Source organism: Limulus polyphemus, unplaced genomic scaffold (assembly GCF_000517525.1).
Source record: "Limulus polyphemus unplaced genomic scaffold, Limulus_polyphemus-2.1.2 Scaffold982, whole genome shotgun sequence".
NCBI lineage: Eukaryota > Metazoa > Arthropoda > Merostomata > Xiphosura > Limulidae > Limulus > Limulus polyphemus.
In genome coordinates this window covers 50,004-63,760 of record NW_013666592.1, presented here as the reverse complement: position 1 = coordinate 63,760, position 13,757 = coordinate 50,004, and the positions used below count along the sequence as shown (strand labels likewise).

Genomic DNA, 13,757 nt, shown 5'->3' with positions numbered 1-13,757 from the left:
CAAACAAACAAACAAACAAACCTTTGAGTCATTCATTTTTAAGCCACATTACCATCCCGCTGGTAGTCAGTTAATCCCAACTGTATCAGTCAGGAGGCTCTGCTTACTGTTCAGCTGCCTTTTGCCTCTAAATCCTATGCTTCCTCACCTGACTTGATATAAAAGCCAGGTCAATACTCTCAACTCTTTCCTCCTTATCCAAGCACTTGATTGAGTCAAGCAATGAACCATACAGATTCAGCATCAGGCATTGTACTGCCTGTTTCTGTATCCACCCATTCCGAACTGTGCTCTCTCCAAAGTGTGTAAGGAAGTTGTACAGGCCTTTCTTGGTCATACCCTTCCACATTCGTAAAGAAATCTACTTAGCCTCACTCACAGGGAACTGTGAGGACATCATAAGTCTTTTCCCCATGGACTCTTGACCAATATCGGGCCGAGACATCCTAAAAATTAGGCATAGTCAAGAATCTGACCCTTGGTAGTCAGTTCCTCACCCAGGCTTTTCTGTGATCCATATTCACAGTGGCAGAATACCTCCTCTTCATCTTACCTATCAATGAAATTTCTTCTGCTAGTGGACTTAATTCATCAATGACATCTCCAGTTTCTTTCAGCTAGTGTCAGATGACTTTGGTTAGAGATGAGGTTAAATTGCTTGAACTGGTGAAGGCCTGGGTGTCATGTCAAGATCACTCCGTCCGGTCTCAGATTCTCCAGACACTACATCATTTCAATGACCCTTAGTCCTTTATGCTTCTCTTGCACTTAAATCAGTCCTTAGGAGGAGAACTCAATCAGCTATTCTGTGTACAACATATTCCGGCTACCTTTCCTGACTTTGTGGCAGGAATAAAAAAAAATCGTGTATCTCTTTAGCATCAGCAACGTTTAATGTCTAAGAGAGGTATTCTCCTAGACCAAACAACTCTTCAGGACAACCACCTTTCTTCGGTGACTGACTCTTCCTCTTGGTTGTAAGTCTATCAACTCATGGAAAATGCCATGTAATCAAGAATTAAGTCTTTTTTTAAACTCGGTAACGCAAGAGTAGGAGTAATATAAATTAGCAGATTGCTAGAAACTATAAAACTTCATAATAATATCCTGTGGTCAAGACATCAAACTTTTCCCCTTCAACCTACTCTTGGTATTTTCAGTTAAATCCAACTTCCCAAAAGAGTAAAAGAGGTAGGTTTGCTATACAACTGGATGTGCACGTCAAGATAATACTGAATTTTCCTGAACTGACTGAGTTTGCATAAAGAAATAAATAGACTGGACACGATGTGTAATACACAATGAAACAATGTTTATTTTCACAACACAAAGTAACAGTGTGTGTAGCGTGCCTTTTTTTAGACGTTGGACAGTCTCTTTACTAGAAATGTGGATGGATTAGTCTAGTTATATCCTTTCATGACTTATGTTCAAGCTAACTGACTCGCTCAGGATGTTGTTCCAGACTGATTAAATCTCATGTTTCATAGTTGAAATGGTAATGTCACACTTACTTAGAATGATTAGCGCTACCACGTGACTTGTTCCCATTCAAACGTAAGGGAGGTTATAACATGGAGGCAGCACCTAACTTACAACTGGAAGACATTGCTCTCTGCATTCACGAGCAAGCAGTTTTACAACCACACTTCTATGGGCAGACCAGGCTTAATTTTCAAAAGGATGAACAAGAACAAAAACAACTTAACGACTTTCTTGACGACGTGTTTGTGAAAACAGCACATAAACATGAATATTTTTTTTAAAAATCGTCCTTAATCCAACATATGGTATGTCCGCATACCACAACAATATAAACAGAAAATAAAAAAATAAAATTACTGTTTTAACTTTCAATTAGGTTAGCTTTCATAAATATTGCTGTCTTTTTGTTATAAAGCATAAAGCTACACAATAGGCTATCTGTGCGCTGCCCAATATTTCGTCAATCGGAACGTTTGTGGTCAGAAAATATAACTTAACATTTCTCGCAGCAAATGACTTAGGGCTATAAGGACATTTGATTTAACCTTGACAAGGTTATTCCTAGAATACTGAATTATGTCAAAGAATACTTATAATTTTTTAAAGAAAATACGTCATCCATAAATGAAAAATATTACAGTGAAAATTACAAAATTTTAAAAACTTGAATATTTTAAACATGTATAGCTCATTTTACATAATTTACATTACTTCGTATTGCTAGAAAGCACATTATACACTTAAGAACATTCTATGGCAACGACAACAATGTTCCAGAACATATTTCGACACAAAATATATGTCTGAAATTTGCTTCATTTGCATAAAATTATTTGTGCACACAATTACACATAAAGCGACGTAAAAACCTAAGTATATGTGAGGCTTGTTATTTTTGAGCAATTGAGAAGTGGGGTATTTTAAAAACTACGTATTTCGGTATCATTGTCAGTATATTAATCACTTAATTGTTAAATAAACAAACTTAACTGTAGGAAAATACTTGAGTTTGTTTATAGCTGATAGTGTGAACTCGGAGTAGAAACTCAGTAACGAAACTCATTCCACTTAACTGGGTGTCGGAATAGAAACACATCTCGGAAATTCAGAAAGATGAGAATTTACTTAGGTATACATTTCTAATGGTGTGCATTCTTCGCATATCTCTGCACTTAATAAAGTTTCCTTGGCACGAAACCCATTAAGATAATTGATGTCCTCTTTAGAGACAGAGCAGTATAAATGTTTGGACTTCATCCAGTTTAATATTGAATTCCTTATAGTGTTGCAGTAAAAAAATAATGTAATTCTTTTAAAATAAAGGAAGTTAACGAAGGAGTAGTTTAAATGATGACCTAGTGGTTAGGGCGCTCGACTCTAATCTGTCGGTCGCGGATTAGAATCCTCGTCACCGAACATGCTCGCCTTTTTAGCCGTGGGGCCGTTATAATGTGACGGTCAATCCTACTATCCGTTAGTAAAAGAATAACCCAAGTGTCTAGGTGTCTTCCTTTTAGCCTTTCACTGCTAAATTAAGAACGGCTACCAAAGAAGGGGGATAGGCGCCATCAGGTAAATCTGCCCGAGAGTCACCGATAATGCATAAGCATCTAAGGTGCCCCCGTAGCACATTATCCCTGCTAAATCTTATGTAACACTCTATTACTTAAACAAAAATGTCATATTTTGTAGCTCTATTTTGGAAGATTTTGAAGGACAAAGAAATTACTTACAAACGAAATATGCTTTTCATTAACACAATTATTAAATCATAAATTTTATGCCAAAAAAAATTATTTTATTATCTTTTTTTACGTACTTGTGTAATTTTGAATTCTCTTTCAGAGCCATACAGCCACTTTCGACCAAAATTTGTTCACTTCAACAAGGTCATTATTATCAGTGAAGGTAACACTGTCTACCTCCCCTGCTTAGCCAAGGGCTATCCAAACCCACGTTATTCCTGGTATCAGCTGGTGAATGGCAGGATGACAACCATATTACGAAAACCAATAGAGCAGATAGACTGTACTCTGGTACTGCATTATGCCAACGTCAAAGACTCTGGAACATATGTTTGTATTGCAAGTAATGAGGCCGGCGAAGAGCGACTTGAGGCGAAGTTGACAGTAATAGGTATTTATAAATATCATTTGAAAATGTATTGACAACTTGATACTCAGATTAGAAAAACATCAAACTAACTACAAAGCATTACAGTTGTGCCAAAAAATAAATAAAAAATCCTAATCTCGAATTCTTTATATACGATATAATTAATTCTATATTCTGGACTTCGATTTAAGGAAAGATGATCAGTACACAACAAGAAAGATTGAGGAGAAAACATTGTATTATTCCATTAATAAAATGTCGATAGTTTTTGTTTTAACCTGCTGACTAAATTGTCATGTGTTACCTTGATAATGATACTAATTGATTCGATAGTTTTGTTTTAACCTGCTGACTAAATTGTCATATGTTACCTTGATAATGATATTAATTGATTCGATATTTTGTTTTAACCTGCTCACTAAATTGTCATACTAAGGTCGTAGACAGAAATCTATAAAGTGGTCGGAGAGGGGGGGCTACTTTTTAAAGAAAAAGGAAATGAGTGGCGAAGCCATGCTATGGGGGCCGGGGGCATGCTTCCCTAGAAGCAATTTGTGATTTTTTTCACTGAAAATTGTGCATTTTGGCGTTATTTCAGAATGCTTTTAATATGTTTTAAATATATATGAATGTAATTAAAGGGGTGCGATTGCACCTGCCACACCCCCTCCTCTCCCACGCGCATGGATATGCCACCTTGTTAGTGGTATCAACTATCCAAGTTAGTAATTTTAATTTGCCTATTCAACTGCCACGTACTGTCTTGATAATAGCATTATCTATCCGAAACGATAGTTTTGTATTATCTTAACGACTAAACTGCCATGTAGTATCTTGATAGTAGCATTAAGTTAATAATAAATGTTTAAATGTCATACGCCACCTTGATAGTGGCAGAAACCAATTAAATAAAAAACAACAACTTGAAGACGGAAACGAGCGCCATCTGCTTTACACAGTATTAATTACAATATGCCTTAATTTTCAAAGCGTTTGAAGTTCACTTTCATATCTCATTACTTCTTTACGCAGTGTTAACTAAAATACAAATCGTTACGTCTTAAATTACAGAGCCCTTGAAGGTTACTGCCATGCCAAAGATTCAGAAGGTCAACGTTGGTGTCTCAATCACAATGAATTGTTCCATGAGTGGTTTCCCGATAGAGCTCGTGATGTGGTTCAAAGACCATCGCCCTCTCTTGGCCAACAGAAGAATTTCATTCCCGAGGCAAAACGTTATACACATTAACCCAACCCAACAAGAAGACGGGGGGATGTACCAATGTTTTATTCAAAATAACCACGAAACTGTTCAGGACACGGCAGAGTTGATAGTTGTTTGTAAGTGTTATACATTAATACACGCGTATATTTGTAATGCATATTTTCGTAATTTTCAGGTTAAAATGAACTTCGAAATATTAGATCAAGAAATCTCAAATCTATATAAATAAAATATATGTGGGAGTGTATAAGACTTAAGCCTGTAAGTTGACCTTTATAAATTCTACTAGTAAAGACATTCCTTACATAAAAAGCTTTCTTTCAGGAATTTTAGAATGTAATTTACAGATACTAGAGATAAAAAAAGGCTAAGTACTGTAGAAAACAACACTTCAGTTATGCAAATTACATACAATGTGTTCATTAGTTCTGTTTTCCTTTCTATACTGTATATCTAATTTATTTATCATATTCATTTGAACATTTTAGTTCAAAATGGTTTTGTTTTTCTTAAGATATTGTTCACATGTTAACACAACCACTTTGCGTGTCATTTGGCAGCGAAACCTCCTGTTTTAATTAGCACCTTTGACGAAATGACAGTAAAACCTGGTTCCAGAGTGTCCCTCAAGTGTGCAGCTGTTGGAAACCCTTTACCTCAGATCACGTGGACCTCATACGATGAGCCAGTGCCTGATAATAACAGAATTCGTACTGGAGATTATGTTAACAAAGAGGGCGCTGTGATAAGTTTTGTTAACATTACCCGAATAGAAGTTGTTGATGGTGGGATCTACCGTTGTTCAGCGACCAATACTAACGGGGTGACAAGTCATGTGGCTTCCCTGAATGTATTTGGTCGTCCGATTATCCGTCCGATGAGGAACAGGACAGTTATCGGAGGACGAGATACAGTTGTACATTGTCTAGTCAGTGGATATCCAGTTCAGCAAGTATACTGGGAAAAAGGTAAAACGAATCTGTTACATCACCGTTACATTGAGGATTAAACTTCTATGTTGGACTTCAATGTTTTCAGCTGTGTATTCATTAGAGGTAGTAATTTAATATTATTAGAGGGCGTAGCTGAGGTAAAGGAAGCAATTGCCTCCTCGTTTCTCCTAAAAATTGTAAGATTGAAAGCAAACGAAACGTCATCAGTAGGAAAGCAACTTCAATCAGTCAAAAACATGGCTCCAAATCATTCAACAAAAATGCCCCTAATCAGTCAGTAAAGGGACTATAAATCAGTTAACAAAAGGGCCCCAATCAGTTTTTAATTGCACTCTACATTATGTATTATTTAAAAATTGGCGTGTACAAAGTTCCTGTTCCGTATATACAGCCCCCGCTTAAAAGGATTAAAAGGGGTCCACTTTATACCTTAATTTTAAATTCCAAATGATGGAATTGTCCAATTCACTTATACTCAAAATACAATTTTATAACTATACAGTGTTCTGCTGTAACTATTTTTCCTGTGAAAAGAGGGCCTTTATGTGACTGGATAAGGCCGTGGGCAGTTGACATGAAAACAAACAATGCACGGTAAACAAACGTCACTGTTATAAAACACACTTAACTGAAAGTACTTAGCGCAAACCACTGGGCCACGCCCGAGCCCAGATAATAATGAGCATCTTTGGTAAGTTATTCTCTTCTGGATAAAATGAACAACAGTTTAAAACAAAAGAAGCCACAATACAGCTTTTGTTTACATTGAAGATACAAATGTTTGCATCATCACTAGCTGAAATAATAAGTAGAGTGGCAGCTTTCTGATATAATATATTTACATACAGGTCAATAATAAAAGATAAAAGGCACAAAATCATGTATTTAAACACTCCATTCCATTACCGCAATTTACGCTTCAGAAGATTTTTTGTGGGGGCGTTATAATGTGACGATCAATCCCACTATTCGTTGGTAAAAGAGTAGCCCAAGAGTTGGCGGTGGATGGTGATGACTAGCTGCCTTCCCTCTAGTCTTACACTGCTAAATTAGGAACGGCTAGCGCAGATAGCCCTCGTGTAGCTTTGCGCGAAATTCAAAAACAAATAAACAAAGGCTGAAAGGGCGAGTATGTTTGGTGCGACAGGGATTCGAACCCGCGACCCTCAGATTGCGAGTCGAGTGCCTTAACCACCTGGCCATGCCGGGCATAACAGTGACAGTTAATCCCATTTTGAGGCTTGAAAGCCACACAAAATTCTTGTGTAACGCGTACTGCTTATCATCCGCCTTTTCCCTTGTCGATAGGCTATAACTGGACCTAAGATGTTTCTGAATGTGGCTGTTTAGCCCATTGTTCTTATAATGTGTCGTCCACGCTATAGATATGATCTAATGAAAACTCTACTATAATGTTTATTTGTTGATACGATACCTTAAAACTATTCATATTAATGGTGTGGATCACATTGTGTTCTCTAGATAAACAATATATGTTTTCTTACTGTTGGAGTTAATACAGTGAAGCATGTTCATCTGAACTATAAATGCTGTTAAATGAATACTTTACAGAATTGAGGAAAACAAGACAATTGTTCATTTCACAAATACATAATTTATTACGACCATGGTTTCGCCAGTAAAGGCATCCATCATCAGGTGATGGCGAAACCGTGGTCGTAATAAATTATGTATTTGTGAAATGAACAATTGTCTTCTTTTTCCTCAATTCTGTAGTTATGTAGTTTCACCAAGTACCGACGGTTTCAAGTATCAATTATATAAATACTTTACAATTTTCAGATATTTCAAGGGAAAAAACACTTTTCTTTAAAGTTTCTTTTTGTGCAGTTATGTGTACAGTATATATTTGTTTACTGACTTAAAAAATAAAAACATTTTTACTGTTATAGCACATAAATGACTATATGATTAACCTCATATATCATTTGGTCATGACTATACGTAAATATCTTCATCACTCATCTTAGTGCGAATGATTGTCATAAAGTATAACGACACACTTTATGACCGCTCTTTACATGTTTATGTTTATATTCTTTCTAGGAAATAAACGGCTTCCTTTAGGACGTCGCCACATTATTTTTTCCAATGGAACTCTTATCATACGCAAAGTAGGACGATTTGAAGATGAAGGAGTTTATCGATGTGTTGCACAAGACACAGAGGGTCGGCTTGCTCATCGGGACGTCAGTATCAAAGTTTCAGGTACTGAGTAAGGAAGGGAACTTACGACCCAGTGCTACTTAAAACCCTCTCTGTGAACTTTCTTAAAGTGATAAAATCACAAATAACAAGATATTTTGAACATGCCCTGATATGCATTTATTTACTTTAATTAGAAGTTGTAGCTTTATTGATATTGATTGTCGTTTACGATAGACTATAAGAATAATTCTGTATCAATGTAATGATCAAAGCTAATAATAATAAATTATGTTTAATTATGTCAATATTTAATAATAAATTATGTTTAATTGTGTCAAAAGGACAAAGATATATATATATATATATATTATTTTTGTCAAGCATTTTCTTTTTCATAAATTTATGTCCTCTTAACGTTTTATATCTGATTTAGAAAACAAAAGATTAAGGTATTTCGAAATGGTGTATTTACACCATTTCGATTTTCGATACCTCACAACTATAAAGGCTTGGTTGGGTCTGAAGTTTCATTGGTGGTAGTGTCCAGGGTCACTGATGAGAAGTGGAATTCTCCGGAACTATTCTGGCTCACAGACACACACCCAATGAAAGAAAAGACCATTCCAAGCTTTTACTTGTTGTTAAATAAATGTTTAAAAAACTCTATTCAATTAAGGTATTTAAACTTTAACTATGACAATCAAACATGTAGCATGTCATTTATACATACTGCACTACAAAGCAAGAGCGGTTTTAATGGGAGATTCTGTTATTTTAAATCTTATTTATATTTAGTTCCACCTGTGATCTCTCCTTTCGCCTTTCCTCCTGAACCACGAGAGGGCATCAGAGCCAGTGTCATGTGCAGCGTCCAAGAAGGTGACCCGCCCATTCAGATAACCTGGTGGAAAGACGGGGAACTACTTCAAACTGAAGACGATACTGTTACCATAGATACAAACAATAATTTCATATCAACATTGATTATAAAAACTCTTCAATCTGAACACAGCGGCTTGTACACGTGTGTAGCCTCGAACGCAGCAGCCTCAGTTAACCTTTCAGCTACTTTAACAGTTAATTGTAAGTACTCAGTTTTAAGAATAAAATGCTGTCCTCACTTTTGAGTTTAATCCTCATCTGTTACGAATTTCAGCAAGAAGTATTTAAACGTTTGTTTGATTGTGTGTAGTTAAGCACAAAGCTATACAGTGGTTCATCTGTGCCACAGGTATCGAAACACGATGTTTAGCGTTATGAGCCAACAGACTTGCTGCTGAGCCATTGGGGCGTTCTTAAAAAATAAATAGGTTTATAATTTATACAATTCATATAATTTATACAGATATAACATTATAAGCTGTTGTGAATTCCAATTTATTTCCTTATAGTTTCTTTTGTTCCGGATAACTCAACACAATGCGTAATAAAAAAAACAAAAAATTATCGGCTAATATGCAAGAACGTAAACCACCAGTCGACCTGTGATGAAGATACATATTATTTTTCCAAAACTATTTTTAAGCTATAGTGCTATAGAAATACGTATCTTGTTACATACACCTCTGCAATTCTTCATTCCTGCAGCTTAGGTTTATCACTCGGATTTTGTTCATTTTGCAGTGATATATTTTGAACTATGAAGCATAGTTGTTCTTCATGTAACTCTTAATTTATATTGATAGCATTAAAAGTAATTAATTTTTATTCCATGACATCTTAGATCATGTAAATTTTTTATTGAAACGTTGTTTCTGTTTTACTTCTGAGTAACATTCAGCATAGGTTTGGTTTGTTTCGAATTTCGCGCTAGCCGTTCCTAGCCGAGTGAAGATTACCCACCTACCGCCAAATCTTGTGTTATTCTTTTACCAACCATCTTTGGTGAGACGGGGATTCGAACCCGCGATCTTAAGATTGCAAGTTAAGCGCCTTAACCATCTGGCCATGTTGGGCCTTCATGAAGCAGTTAAATAGATTATGAATTAAAAGACTTTATCATATTTGTTAGAAAAGTATTTGTGAGTTTAGAAATATATATGTTCCTTATGTAATTATTTGTTTCCATTGATGTTCAAACAATTTTCTGTATTGTCGTGTTTTGAACGTATTTACCAAAAATTTATTTAACTTGTTAACACAGCTCCATCGAGATGGAAAACTGAACCTCGTGATACTTCGGCCATCACTGGAAGTGATGCAGTTCTAGATTGTCAAGCTTTTGGAAGACCAGAACCACGTGTTGTATGGAAAAAATCAAACGGTAAGTAAGATGAGCCGTTTTAAAATGGTTCCTCAAAAATCTTTAGAGCTGTAGCTTATTTAACTGTTTTGCAACCAACATAATTTTAAGTAATTTATCTGTTAAAATGTTTCATAGTTTGTTTTCTTTCTTTCTTGGGTGTTATTTTCACAGCTTACAGTATGAACGATTTCTACTTAGAAATTTAGTTATATAATAATTATTAGCTATTCAAATTAAAGGTTTCGCAATATTTTCCCTTCTTCTAGAAGACAATGCCTACCAATTAGTAAAATGATGCCCACACCTTAAAAAATTCCGTTTTATAAAACAAACAAGAACTTAATGTAGAAACACACACATTGTATTTAAAAGAAATTTTGGCGTGCGGGATTACATCCAACTCCTGCCAAAGAATTTGGACGAGGGTGTCCTTAAAAGCTAGTGGTTTCGGACGCTTTTTTATGGTACAACCAAGGATGGACTACAAGTAGTAGTAGTGTGCTGACCTACAAGCAATCATTTTGTGACTCCGGTTGAATGAGCAAGATTCCCATCTTGCATGAAAATAATGCCTTGTCTGGTATGTTGCTTCTTGGCGTAGACAGGTAGAAGACCTTGCTCGAGAAGTATAATGTATCAAACAGCATACCATCCTTTCACATTCAATCAGTCGTGATTGTCCGTCCAGATGGCTAACTGGGACCTCAAACCATAAAGATAATACAGTCGCATTTTTTCCTTGGCTTCCAGATGGTTCAACTAAACTTCCTGGGAAGATAATCACTAAAACAAGGTACATCCGTTATCTGAGAATTGTAAAAATCTACCTTCAGCGAAAATATTAGCGTCCCAGAAGTCAGGTGGGTGTGAGAGCCATCTGTGATGCCCACTGCTGTCGACGTACAGTATTGTCTGGAATGAGGAGTGGCTTCCATCTACCTACTCTACCATTGTAGCCCATACTATGAAACTAATTTCTGATGATATTAGAGCACACTTGAACCTATCTTACAACATAAGTGGCCAGTTGACATGGATTATTCTCCAAGTTTTTCCATACAGCACGAAGAGTCCATTCTATTGAGTTTGGGTGCCCGGATCGTGCGGGAATTATTGTTTTCTGATATGACTGGAACTGTATTATTGCCTTATTAGTGAGGACAGTGATATTACAAGTAACCTGTAAGATACTTGCTGACTTTCTCCACCCTTCAACTGTCCATCTATTCGACCACGTAAAAATATATTTCATTTCCGGGATCATTTCGTTGTACAACGGGTGTTTGTTTTCTGAGGTTTTTACCAAGCTATATTCACATTTATACATTCTTATTATTTGAAAATGACCCTATGAAGATGACCAATTTGTATTTTCAAGGTGTCTCTTTACATGTTGAAAGGCTATGTTTACAGAATTTAGGTTTCAGGGCATACAAACCACTTTTACATACATATCAAAATATGCATATTCGTTATTATTATTAGAATTTGGTAGATATACGCAGGGATTAATCGTCATCTGCTATTGGATAACACTTCGCACAATAAGGAATTTTTTTGTTAGTAGATTTCACTTTAGGTGATTGTTGAAAATATTATTATTTTTTGTCAGTAGAGTAAAATATTATGTTTTTTACATTAGATGACACTTCCTCAAAGTTCAACACAGTGATTAGTGGAGCTCGTGTCCAGGTTTTAGTAAATGGGTCTTTGGTCATCAGGAACGTACAAGAAGACGACGGAGGAAGATTTATGTGTGAGGCCAGTAATAGTGTGGGTTCACCCATCAGTACTGTGGTCCAGCTGGACGTTCATGGTAAGATTCATGTTCAAACAAAACCTCGATGTGAAAGATTGGACATACTCGATAACATCCATAATTCAGACGTGGAGATAGATTGACACGAGTTTAAGGTGTGGCAGATATTTTTTGTGCCAACATAATACGTTCTTCCATACAGTTCATATAAATTATGATAAAAGTGCAGCTATTATTGTTCATTTACATCTGTAACTACGACATACGTGACAAAGACCAATTACTTAATCTATTAAAGAGCATGACTAATTTTATACCTAGTCTATAGGTGGGAAAGGATGAAAATCTAAACCATTATGCAAAGGATGATGCATCATGGGAAACTTAAAGAAACCTTTGGTAGCTATCTAACAAGAACACACTTAACATAAAGTTTCCAAAACATGACTACAGTTACTGTTGAATTTGAATAAATAATACAAGTTAAATTTAAGTCAAGTCCAGTAGTAAAAAAACGAAGAGTTTGAGAGTCATGTCTTGGATCAAAACCAGCAACATCACATATGAGTATTATTTGGGCTGTACTTAACCACAAGTTGGTTAACAACTTGAAACATGTTAAATAAATACGGTTACATTAGATGAAAACTGACGGTCCAATTGAAGATCACTTTAAAGAATATACTTTTTAAATTTAGAATGGCCACGTTTAAAATGTATGTATGCAAAATAAACCCTGTTTTATCATAGTTCCCGCCCACTTTGAAACAAAACTTACATCCAAGACAACAGTGGCTCGAAAACCTACAACTCTTGAGTGTGAAGGTGGCGGAGACAAACCTCTGACGTTCACCTGGTTCAAGGAAAACCGAAGATTTAATGCTGAGGGTGAAGAGAGGTAAGATACACCCTATTTATTGGTCCACGTAGAGAAAACGCGGTGTTACGAACTCAATTAGTGAAAGAAATGTTGTAATGGTATTTGTTGTTGACTGGCCTCTTTTGGAGTATTTGATGAAAAAAAAAATTGGTAAACTAAATCATAACAACATCAAACAGAAAAACGTTTTATTTTTTAACTTAAAATTTTTACATTTCACCGGTAGGTCTTACTTTATAAATAAATTACGCGTAACAGAAATTCCACTTATTGCTAATTTCGTATCTCTATTTCTTCATCCAAACACAAGCTCAATACTTAACAGTGTTGAATTGCCGAAGTTATTGACTAAATAATGCACTGATTACTCATTAACTAACTGACAGACTTGTTAATTTACTATATATGGCGTAATGCGCTTTTATATATATTGCTCAAATTGTATCCTAAACTTCGGAAAAAGTTCCAGATATTAAAGCCACGCCCATCACGTTACGTCAAATTTTCTTCCGACCGAACAACAATAAAAATTTCGAAAACAAATTATATTAATAACATGGGATAGAAAACCTCTTAAAACAACATAGGTTTGTGTATTGTTTTACGTCTCATCTTACTCGCTTTAGGTAATGAATAAACTACTGAGTTGATTTTTAAAAGAAAATTAAGACAAACCATAAAGATAATGTCGTGGGTAATTTTAATTATTTTTTTTAAAACATTGTGCTACAGAAAAGGACGATTATCTAAGATGTTTGAACAATGGTTTTATTTTCTGAAACATCCAGGTAGCAAAAGTTGACCCCCCAGTGGCACAGCGGAATGTCTGCGGACGTCCAACGCTAGAAACCGGGTTTCGAAACCCGTGGTGGGCAGAGCACAGATAGCCCAGCGTGTAGCTTTGTGCTTAATTACAAACAAACAGC

General features: G+C 35.7%; 1 protein-coding gene across 2 annotated transcripts in view; it reads left to right on the top strand.

Annotated features, from left to right (window-relative positions):
* Positions 1 to 13,757, top strand: part of LOC106461537 (Down syndrome cell adhesion molecule-like protein Dscam2) — a 97,437-nt gene that overhangs the window by 48,711 nt on the left and 34,969 nt on the right. For both annotated transcript variants that reach the window (XM_022388526.1, XM_022388527.1), the window contains exons 5-12: positions 3,331 to 3,621; positions 4,672 to 4,941; positions 5,386 to 5,793; positions 7,846 to 8,007; positions 8,743 to 9,030; positions 10,091 to 10,210; positions 11,835 to 12,008; positions 12,702 to 12,849. In XM_022388526.1, coding sequence (XP_022244234.1) covers positions 3,331 to 3,621; positions 4,672 to 4,941; positions 5,386 to 5,793; positions 7,846 to 8,007; positions 8,743 to 9,030; positions 10,091 to 10,210; positions 11,835 to 12,008; positions 12,702 to 12,849 — 1,861 coding nt within the window. The remainder of the gene's footprint in view (positions 1 to 3,330; positions 3,622 to 4,671; positions 4,942 to 5,385; positions 5,794 to 7,845; positions 8,008 to 8,742; positions 9,031 to 10,090; positions 10,211 to 11,834; positions 12,009 to 12,701; positions 12,850 to 13,757) is intronic.